Source organism: Malurus melanocephalus, unplaced genomic scaffold (genome assembly GCF_030028575.1).
Source record: "Malurus melanocephalus ecotype Western Australia unplaced genomic scaffold, MMel_1.1 scaffold_672, whole genome shotgun sequence".
Lineage (NCBI taxonomy): Eukaryota > Metazoa > Chordata > Aves > Passeriformes > Maluridae > Malurus > Malurus melanocephalus.
The window spans coordinates 170,589-181,342 of record NW_026623904.1 but is presented as its reverse complement, the minus strand read 5'-3'; the positions used below and the strand labels follow the sequence as shown (position 1 = coordinate 181,342).

The 10,754-nt window shown below is 45.6% G+C and overlaps 2 protein-coding genes across 2 annotated transcripts in view; both read right to left on the bottom strand.

Moving 5' to 3' along the window:
- LOC130584172 (ABC-type organic anion transporter ABCA8-like) overlaps positions 1-8,608 on the bottom strand; it is a 23,906-nt gene extending 15,298 nt beyond the window's left edge. Inside the window, 12 exon segments of the mRNA XM_057383990.1 lie at positions 4-88; positions 494-552; positions 1,057-1,228; positions 1,677-1,824; positions 2,769-2,954; positions 3,413-3,551; positions 3,869-4,095; positions 4,300-4,400; positions 4,619-4,777; positions 5,176-5,386; positions 5,922-6,031; positions 8,046-8,608. Coding sequence (XP_057239973.1) covers positions 4-88; positions 494-552; positions 1,057-1,228; positions 1,677-1,824; positions 2,769-2,954; positions 3,413-3,551; positions 3,869-4,095; positions 4,300-4,400; positions 4,619-4,777; positions 5,176-5,386; positions 5,922-6,023 — 1,589 coding nt within the window. The 5' untranslated portion in view covers positions 6,024-6,031; positions 8,046-8,608.
- Positions 8,609-9,826: 1,218 nt separating this feature from the next.
- LOC130584171 (ATP-binding cassette sub-family A member 9-like) overlaps positions 9,827-10,754 on the bottom strand; it is a 26,165-nt gene continuing 25,237 nt past the window's right edge. Inside the window, exons 36-39 of the mRNA XM_057383989.1 lie at positions 10,682-10,747; positions 10,435-10,514; positions 10,287-10,342; positions 9,827-10,161 (exon numbers count right to left, since the gene is read on the bottom strand). Of these exons, the coding sequence (XP_057239972.1) occupies positions 10,072-10,161; positions 10,287-10,342; positions 10,435-10,514; positions 10,682-10,747 (292 nt within the window). The 3' untranslated portion in view covers positions 9,827-10,071. The remainder of the gene's footprint in view (positions 10,162-10,286; positions 10,343-10,434; positions 10,515-10,681; positions 10,748-10,754) is intronic.

Below are 10,754 nucleotides of genomic sequence, written 5' to 3'. Positions count from 1 at the left end.
CTGAGCACGTTCAGCAGCGTTGTCTTCCCAGCCCCACTGTGGCCCAGCAAGGCAGTGATCTGACCCTCGTAAATGTTTAAGGACAAACCTGCAACAAAAYCAACATCAGCTTTGGGAAGAAATGAGGTTTGAGCTGCCCCAAGCAAGAGAAATCAAGAAATACAAGATTTAAATTGTAATAATTGGCAAAAAGGGCATTGAGTGTTGCAAAGTTGTGCAAACATTTAACTAAAGGCAAAAGGAGTTGGTCTGTATTTAGCAGAAAAGACAAAAATACAGCAATTGAAAAAATAAATCTTTCTTCTCTTTAGTCTTATAAAAAAGAGAAAATCAGTAAAAAAATGAACAAAAKAGTAATGTCACATCAATTAATATTTGACATAAATTTCCAAGCAGTGTAAGTGTTTTATTACATTGATTGACATACATTGATCACATTGATTTGCACAACTGTGTTTCCTTGTAACAGGAAACAACATCACAGCTTTCATACCTCTCAAAGCTTCTGTCTTCCCKTCCTTCCTTTTGTAGGTTTTTTTAATATTGTGGAGCCTAAAAGGAAGGTAAGGAGGTTATTAYGTGGGGATTTCTGTAAATGATTTAATGATTTTCCCTGATGCCTTTTTACATTTGTATGGCACTTAGGTTAAAACGACAGAAATGGCATAAAAAAAAAAAAAAGAAGTGCTGAGGAACAACATTGAGATTCACTGGTTTGGCTTATTTTGCACCCAGCTGTGAACATCATGACCTGGCACCAAAAATGGGGCACCAGGACTGGCAAAAACAAGGCGAAGCCCATTGCAATAGAGGATAGATTTTTTAAAAAGCCTAGTTTTTTATCAAACTGAATTTATCCAAATTTCACCCATAGTGACCAGTCWGAATTATCTCTTTATCTCTGATTTTCCTCTGCAAAACGAAGTGTACTGCAAGAGGCTGATGAATGCAAAAAAMTGCCTGGAAAAGTCAAACCCGATGGAAGGAGTGGGGATCAGTGGGAGGATTAAACCCCCCAAAGTTAATCCAGGCACCAGCAATTCCTTCTCCCTTAACCTGATGGCCTCTTTGCCCAGGAATTCGGGGGGCACCGGTTCCATGGCATCCYCCAGGAGCTCCTCAGGGTTTGCTGTGGATCTGGGAATGTTCCTGCTGGAGCCTCTCCTGCTCCTCATCCAGTACGAGGCCTTCAGGAAGAACAAAGGAGGGTCTGGGATCCCATATTTGCCTGCCAGGAAAGGAAAAAGATGATCTGTCATTAACCAAAGCCAYAATGAGGATACCATTTGAGATTTTAGGAGGTTCAAATGTACTTGGCTGCCTCAAAATTGGTGCTTTTTCCAGTCAAAAGCCCCCCAAGTTTGGARTAGAGGCAGAGGAGACGAGAAGGTTGGATTCAGGGTTTTGTCCAACGAATTCAAGATTTTATTATTATGCTATAATCTCATAAATAGTTCAACAGCTGCATAATTAGCAAGAAAAAAATTAAATAATTAGTTGTCATTGACTCTGAGAATTACCAGCAAGTGCCAGAAACAGAAAAGTCTCTTCATTACATAMATTTCATTCAGTCCAAATTTTTTTTGGTTGACTGGGAGAATGGTTTTCCTTGATAGCCCATGATTTCCTTGATAAATCCCACACAATCCATMGAAATAAAAACAAACCATTCCTACCTGGGAGAATTTTGTCGAAATACAGAGCCAGCAGCATGTACAGGACTGAGTCAAAYGCCAGCACGATGTAGGTTGAAAATAGAAAGTATGCTTCCCCCATGAGGTTGGAAAAGGAGAGGCCTATTGCAAATTTTTCTAAATGGAAAATCTGAAATAAAGGATAAACAAGAATAAATTTCAGGCTGGAAAAGTGCACATGCCATCGAACAATAGGTGTGATTGTTTGGGTTAACCTGGAAATCATCTGCAGTAGTGAACAACTGTTCTTATTTTCTTTCTAGAGGGGAAGGGGAATAAATTTACTCAGAGCAGAGATCTTAATGCTTTAATTCAGAATTTCCCAGAACAATCCAGAAAGAGAAGAAAAGATCAGAGTTTTAGAGGAGAACAATTCAAGGAACCTGATACTGGCACCGTTGACGTGACAGAGTCACGACAAAATGCCATAATTTACATAATGATTGATTTAGCCATATGGTAAATTAACAAATTCACTCTCTTTTTCTGCTGGCTCAGAGATCTCCTCTTCCAGGCAGATTTATTTTAMATATATCAAGAAATCTTGATACATAAATATTAATATCAGATTAAAAATTAGGTTACCAGAGCTAGAAAGGGATTTGGAGATGAGACTAATGGGAAACTGGGGAACAGCACAGAGTTATCCAAAATGGGGATGGAGGAAGGGACAGCAGCAGCAGAAATCCAGAGCTGTGTTTGCACAGTCCCTGCTGCCAGGAAGAGGGGGGTGAGCCAAGGGATGCAGTCCCTGATGTTCCCAAACCCGCTGCCGCCCAGCCCCGAGGATAATGGGGCTGTTGTGTGCAGGGACGAGGCTTCCTTGGGGTCATGTGGGAGTTCAGAAAGCCCCAACAGCAGATTTTTTGTGAATGAGGCCCTGCTTGTCCTRCATTCATCTGATTTTGAACGGGGGAATGTGGTGGTGGCGTTGGAGCCCCTCGGTGCTGCCCAGTTCAGATCAGGATGTGGGTGTGAATAAAAAAACCCTGAAGGTTTTACCAGTGGATTTTTGAGCTAAGGGTGTGAATTCCTGTGGAAGGGGAAGGTTCACTGCAGGGGTGGTGCCCCTACCTTGGCAATGCCGGTGTTGAAGGCAAAGGGACAGAYGAGACCCAGGAACCACATGAGAGGCTCCGGGACCTCTTCTATCAGCACGGCCAGGCTCAGGAAGCCAAAGATGAAGATGACGAGGAACCCCGTGAAGCTGACGAGTTTGGAGGTCTTTAGGAGGGAGCAGAGCATGAAAACCAGGTGGATCTGCAAGAACAGAAATTTCCTTCAACCGCTGAAAGAAATAAATACCTTTAAAAATATCACTTCCATTTGCCAGGCACGGATCTCTAGTGAGCAGAGCCTGGATAATAAAATCCACTGAAGTCCTTCTGAGTGGCARAATGAGAGGACACARCCTTGAGCTGCGCCAAGGGAAATGGARGYTGGATATCAGGAAAAGTTTTTTTATGGAAAGAGTGATAAAGCACTGGAATGGTCTACCCATGGAGGGAGTGGAGTCACCATCCCTGGATGTGTTTAAATAAAGATTGGTTGTGGTGATGGGTGCCATGGGTTAGTTGAGGTGTTGGTGCAAGGGTTGGACTCGAAGATCTTGAAGGTTTTTTCCAACCATGGTGATTTTGTGACTCTGTGATTTTGTGACTCTGTGATTCTGTAGTAAATCACGTGGTGAGAAAACATGGCTTTAAAGTCTGACTTACACATGCCAGGCCGTAGAGGAAAAACAGGAGCAGGACCGTGGGGAAGCTGCTGGTGTCGAAATGCTCCTGCAGCACGACGGCCGTCAGCAGGCAGGAGAAGATCAGCACGTAGAGGGAGTACAGCAAACTCCAGGAGAGCCTGGGGAGGGAAAGTGTACCCCTGTGGGTAATTAACAGCTCTTGTACAGCTTCATCTGCAGGTCAGAATTGYTTWRAATTTAAGTATTWATKATGGAAATAATTTCTCGTTCCCATCCTTGGCAGAACAGGCAGATGAYCCACCCTGGGAGGAAACACCCCAGGGAGAAGAGGACACCACTGCCATGTTCAACCTTCTGGTTTGTCCTTCGAGTGCCGAAGAAAACTTCTGAGCACACTGAACTCATGAACTGACTGAAGAAACGCCCAGGAGCTGATTGATTTTGGGCAAACACATCCCGATGGAAAAGAACTCACCAAAAGGCGATGTCCTGCAGCCCCATGGTCTTCATCAACACTTTGAGCTTCTTCTTCTCTCTCGTGACGTTGATGGATAAGAAATACATGAAGGGGAAGAAGCACATGACGATAATGACCATGAAAAAGCTGTAGTCGAGGCTGATGGACAGGATGACGCTCCGGGTCTTCATTCGGACGCCGGCGATGGAATTCATTTCTTCCCAAACAGAAYGATTTGCCACCATCTGAAGGAATGCAAGATGAAGAGGTAATATTTAATTTTTTTTTTGCAGCAAGATGGTTTATACCAGGTATGTTCTGCTTTTTCCTCCCTAGATCAACTATTTTTTGGCAAACCCATCCCTTGTTATTCCCACAGCAGAATTTGCCTTTCCTGTATCAAATTKAAAACAAAAGGATGCTGAAATCAGCTCCTAAATGGGATTTACCTCTATGATGGCAGCATCAATGCTGGACTGCAGGGACAGGAAGCCTCGGTACCAATACTTGGGGCTGGTGCAGTGCATCGGGGTMAACTCGAAGCAGCTGTCTAATGAAATGAAAACTTTAGTGAAAACTAATTAATTTTCACTGTTAAACATGATGACGAGAATCCATTGGYACTGCAGGAAACACTTCAAATGGACAGTGACCAAAAAATAAACCAAAACACCCAAAGCCAGCATTTATTCCATCCCTTAACAAATGTGGGTTATTCCCACCCTGTCCACAGCTGGCAAACACCCCAAAATTCTCATTTTGTATTACCTACGTATCCRATGACTTCATTGGGAATAACCACGTCTCTGGTAGGAAACCTGAGGTGGTAGGAGAAGTTGTCCTTAAACACAACCCCTATGGTGTCCTCATCTGAAATCCAGGCTTTCTCCATGGCTCTTTCRTCATCCACTTCCTCTAGCTGTATACCTGGAGAGTGTCAGGAAAACACTGCCATGAGTTTTTGTGAGGCTGGGAATGCACCCAGAGGGAATATTCTGCTTTCTGAGCATTCCAGCTTCTCCTTTTCCAGTTCCCACTGGGCAGGGAGGCAGYTCTAAATGTGTCACACTTCACCAGCTGAGAGGAAAAGAACCTCAAAAGAGCGACCCAAGGGCTTTTAAAAGAATTAGRGAACATTGGGAAGGCAGAGCTTTACAGTTCAGAAGGGAGCATGGTCTCACAAGTCGTTTAAATCCTAGAGAAGAAATATCTGTGGAAACAGAGGATTCAGGATGAATTCTCTCTCTTGGAGAACCACTGAAACGCAGAAAACACACAGAAGGTAAAATAACAGCAAAACCCAGCATTTAAAAATGCAAACCCACCCGTCATGACAGAGCTGGAGGCCACTTTGCTCATGATGTGCCTGGTGGTGGCCGTGACGGGCGTGAAAGCGATGGTGACCCCGGTGCTGTTGAAGGCAGGGTCGTCCAGGTGCCCCAGGTGTCTGTACAACATTTCGGGGTAGCGGATGTTCAACACGAACAAGGACACCATGAACAACATGGGCAGGAAGAGCAGGGACAGGATCCACTCCTACACCAGGGACAGCAGCAGAGAGAATTTCATGGCAGTGGAAAAACTGCCAGTGCAAAAAATAAAATATTCTTTGTTGGATTGAAATATGAAGCAAGAGGAATTTTGTCTTTGTGGGGTTAAAATACAACCAAGAGGAATTCAGTTTTTGTGGGGTTAAAATAYAAYCAAGAGGAATTCMGTTTTTGTGGGGTTAAAATATAACCAAGAGGAATTCAGTTTTTGTGGGGTTAAAATATAACCAAGAGGAATTCAGTCACACCAGTTTCCGAGAGTTTAATGAAGAAAATCTTTGCATTGTACCCATCACCTGATCCAAGAGCCCATCTGTGCCCGAATTTGTGACAAACCAGACATGAATATCACCAGTTTAAAAAAAAAAATAGTCTCCAAGTGTTCATTATCAGACAGGCTTTTCAAAAGGACTTTAATTTCTAATTTCACCCAAAGAAATTGGTGTCTGGGGCAGGCAGGGATTGGCCACTCCCAGTGGTTTGCTGCTACTTTGGTTTTATTTTTTAAAATGTTTTCTTACCTGAAAGCTCTGCATCTTCATCCTCCACTTGAGCAGGACATTTTTCCACAAGAGGATTTTAGTCTGTTGGAATACACTCATATTCCTCTGGAGCGTCTTCATCTTTAAACCTGGAAAAAAACTTCGTTTTGATAATTGTTTTCAGATACAACCAAAGCTAAACCACCAGCAACTGGTTTTATTTTCACATCCCTTGCAGATGTGCAGTGACAGTTTTTCTCCCTTTTCACAGCAAGAATTGAATAAACTGAGAGTTTATTAAATTTAAAAAAATGAATAAATTGAGAGTTGAATGAACTCAGATGTTGTGCTGAGCACAACCACCCCCACAGCACAGGGTTCAGGAGAGATCATCACCCTCAACACACTCCAACCCTCACAGCTCAACAGCAAACACTGAMAAAAATCAGAATTTCAGCCTTCCGTGCTGCACCATGGGGAGTTTGGGAGGAGTTGTTGATGAAATAAAAAAAGGGAAAATCACATGGCATGACCTAATCAGCTTGGGTGGGCTTCACGGCCAAGAAATAACAACAATATTGTCAATTAAAATCACGAAAATCCATTTGCTTGTAATTTGAACGTGCTGTAGGCTCAACACCAACAAGTGTTGAGCAACTSCTGGCTGTTCTGGGAGCTGAGCTCATTTGGAAACAGCATCTGTTGAAGGAAATGTGGAGCCACGGGAGAACAAATTCTTGGAAATGCGTGGGAGAGATGTCATTGCCGGGTTTTTCATGAAAAATGAGAGAAAAGCAGGGAGCCACGGGCAGGCATTGGTGTGTCACAACAAAAGACAGGGCAGAACCCTTCAAATGCTCTGGTCAAAGCAAAACAAGGATTATTTTGCCTGGATTTGTGCTGGTGGTGGGAACTGAAAGAAGCAAAGCATAAAGATCTTCCCGTCAGGTTTTTGCAGATGAAATCTCTGCGTATTAACCACTCATAAAATAATCATGAGAACCTCTAATGAGCAAAAGGATTAAATACCTCTGTGCAAAGAGCTCTGCTCWCCCAGCCAAAGTGCTCTGCTGTCACATTTGCAGCTAAAATCTGCTTTTAAACAAGATCCTGACCTTCTCTAAGTGATTCTCAGGTAAAAATATCAGAGTTTTCACAGACCCAACCCTTTCAAGCCTTCCTGTCATAGGGAAGGAAGATTTATGTTGTCCTGTTCCCCTGGGGGACGGTGCCTCGTGGTGCTGACAGGCAAGACAAGAGTTTTATTTTCTTTCAAATATTTCTATTTGGATCTCCCCGTGGTGGGACAGCAGCCACTGGAACACTGGAAAAGCCCAGGGTGCCCTCTACAAACACCAGCCCTGGCTTTTGCCATAGTCTCTAAACAGATTTTTTTTCCTCACAGATAATCTTCATAAATCCAGGTGTATAAAATTTTGAATTTAGCCAAAGTAACAACCCCTAGACTTCCTTGGGGAAGTTAAATTTGCAGTTATTTGGTCTCTTTTCACCTGACAGCAGGGAGGTTAGGACACTGTGTCACCTGTACCCAGCTCCACTGCTGTCACAGCTTTTGGGGCACAGCTAAAGCAGGTGCCAGCTTGTCCTGAGAGTGCCAGGAGATCCTGGCTGGGATGCAGAACTGGCCCAGCAGGAGCTCACCCCAGAAATCCCACACGTCCCTCGTGTCACCCCTCTGCTCTCTGCCCCTGGCCGTGCTGCTGCAGGGTTTGTGCAGCTGATTCCTCTGCTGCTTCAGTATTTTAGGGGCAACTTTGAAGACCGTGAGAGGGACAGAACTTTTAAAATTCAAACTTTAGCTCATGCAGCAGGTAGGAAAAGGAATCTGCTCCTTGTAAATGCTGGATTATAGAAAATACTGAGCTGAACCYACTGGCTCCTCTTAGCACCCAGAAACACTGGAGATAAACCTCTGCCATAAAYTGAGCTCCACTTCTGTGTCATTTCACCTCAAAATAAAGTTAAAAATACTCTGTTGCCTTTAAACACCCCAAAGCTTAATGACAAACTTAACGCTCCATGCCCCCCCTACTCCTCTGTATCCTCACCCGGTGTTATTAACAGCATTATCATTTAAAGGATGTTTTCATACCTATAAAATAACATTTTTTATTTGCCCTAAGAAGAATATTTCAGCCTTACCTTGATGGGAAGGTGTGAAAGGAATCCAGAGCTTGTCCTTTGCAATGTCCTGGAGGAGCAGAGGTGCTGAGGCTCCAGAGCTGGACTGTCCAGCTGTCCGGCCGCTCTCGCTGCTCCTTTGTCCACACAAGCGTTCTTTCACTCAGGCGCTTCTGCAAAAAGCATTCCTGACACCATGGCTTCTCTTTTCCTTCCTCCCTGGCAGAACTTCAGCTTTATTTGTGTCAGAAAAAGCAAACGGAGCTCATCGCTGACGAGGCGCTGGAGCTGACTGTCCGAAAAGTTCACTCAGGAAATTCTTGAGCCGTAGCCAAGAGGGGAAAAACAAGCTCTGCAACAAACCACACACACAAAAATCCTTTCTCTGGCAAACCCCRTTGTGTTCCTCAGTGCAGCAGGAGAGGCTGAAGTGAACAGCGATGTCACGGCACAGGAAAGGGGGACAAACAGTGGAAAACTGCTCCGGTGGCATCAGCCAGAGAGCAGGGAAGTGCTGCTTCCTGGACAGCAACAGCTCTTCCAGCTAAAAAGCATCCTGGAAACAGGAAAATGAGCTTTTCCTGRCTAACTCTGCACTTGTAAAGGGGATGGGTTTGGTTCCACCCCAGACTGGGGAGTGTGGTCACCCACGGCAGCATCCCCGGGCTCATTGGGGCTCAGGGACCAGGGAGGGAGCAGGAGCAGCTGGGACAGAGACTGGGCTTGGGAAAGTGGAGGAGCTACATTTGCTTCCCTCTGCTCTGCCCAGCAGGAAAATCCCCCCCTAAGGTTTAAATCCCATTGAGATGTTTCAGAGCCAGRCAGACTGCAGAGCTGCACTAAGCCAGGGCATGGGATGGGGTTAAAACCTGTCCCCAGAACATCTCCTGGTGCCCAAACCTTATCCTACTTTCTAAAGGAAAAAACCCAACCCTTGAGTGGATCTCACGCAGAGTGTGTTCCCTGGCAGAGTGCTGACAGTGGGACATCCACGTGGAAGCAGAATTGGGGTGGGGTTGGGGTGGTGGCTCATGGGGACCCTTCCTGGTAGGAGCCCCCCATCTCTGAGCCACAGTAGCCACCTGCTGGCCCACAGCCCTGCCTGCTGTGCCCATTCCATGGATGGCACTGCCCCTGACCTCTGCAAGGTCCCCAGCCCAGCTTTCCCCAGGAGTGCTGGGGGACAGGACAAAAGGGCAAACACCAGGATGCAGGGAGTTCCTATTCTATTCATTTTTGGTTTTTAATTTCCCTTTTTATCTCTAGCCCTGGCAGGCAGATATCCCAGAGGAGATGCTGATCTGCTCACACAGRGTCAGGGTGCTGGTCCTTGCCCCCATCCCTCCCAGGCCTGCTGTCCTTCCTCACYACTATTTTGGGTCAAATCCCTCCTTATTTTGACTCTAAATAACAACTGGGTTTATAGATGATGATATAACAGCWACCAGTTTTAATGTTATTTTTCTGAGTCCTTTCTTCTCTCCATGGTCAGAGTGCTGGGGATGAGTTGGGCCAAGCTGGAATTCACAGCAAGAGCAGCTTTTTGGGTGAAAACACAGCTCTGTGACCCTCCCTGAGGGGGTCATTACCTTTGCTGGCCCCATTCCACCAGCCAGAGGGGTGAATTTCAGGACTGAGCAAGGCAAAGACCTGGAATCCTCCTGCCATGGCTGAGGGAGGTGTCAGACCCCGATTCTCTTCAGCAGCTGAGCCCCCTCTCGCAGCYTTGGGATCAGGAATTCACCCCAGCATTATTCCTCAGCACAGCAAATCTGCACGGGCCAGTCCAGCCAGGAGAAGAGATGAGCGCCAGCTATCCATTTGTCAAAGGATAAAGGCTTTATTTATTAAAATAATAATTCTTTTTTTCTCTTTGGGAGGCGGAACACCTGCAGGGCTGTGTGTGACCAAAATTGTGGGGCTGCAGTGGTCACAGGTATCAGTAACTCTGATGGAATCCAGTAATTCTGGTGGGATCCAGTAACTCTGATGGAATCCAGTAATTCTGACGGAATAAATGGAATTTTTCCCACTGTGGCTCCAAGGCTCAGGGCTGAAGGGGTCTCTGCTCCACAGCCCCATTGGATGCCACCTCCAGGTCGTGCTCCTCTGCGTCCCTGGTGAGGTCCACGAACACCTGCAAGGGGACACAGTGAAAACCACCCCATCCCTGCCCAGGACTGACCATATTYGTGCTGCTCACGGGTCATTTCTTCCCTTTCCATGGGCAGTTCCTGACCTGKAGTTCCCACATCAACCCACCTGGTGCAAAGTGTTCAGGGACAAGCTGTACTCCTCAAGCTTGAAATTCCGTTTGGCTGCAAAAGGATGGAGAAAATATCCTTAAAAACCAAATCCAGGCCGACAATTTGGAATTAATTTCCTTATTTAACTGGTTGTTTCCTTGTACCTGCTTCTAGCTTGGAGAAGGACCTGGACAGAGGCAGCGCATCTGCCACGGGGATCTTGTAGGTGAGCAAGGCAGAAGTCCTGAAAAAATAATAAAAAAATGAATTCTTCATCTTGTGAGTCAGCATCAAAATTTGGGGGGGTTTGTAGGGTAACTGTGCTCCAGGTAAATCCCTGAGCAAKRTCAGTGGGAGRAAAGGAGAATCCCAGCCCAAATCCAGGCTGGARTTCAGCCCATGAACACCGACCTCTCCTGCCGAGCTGCGTGGGGGAAGAGGTTCAGGATTTCGGTGTGGAGAGCATCACTGTGCCCCACATCGG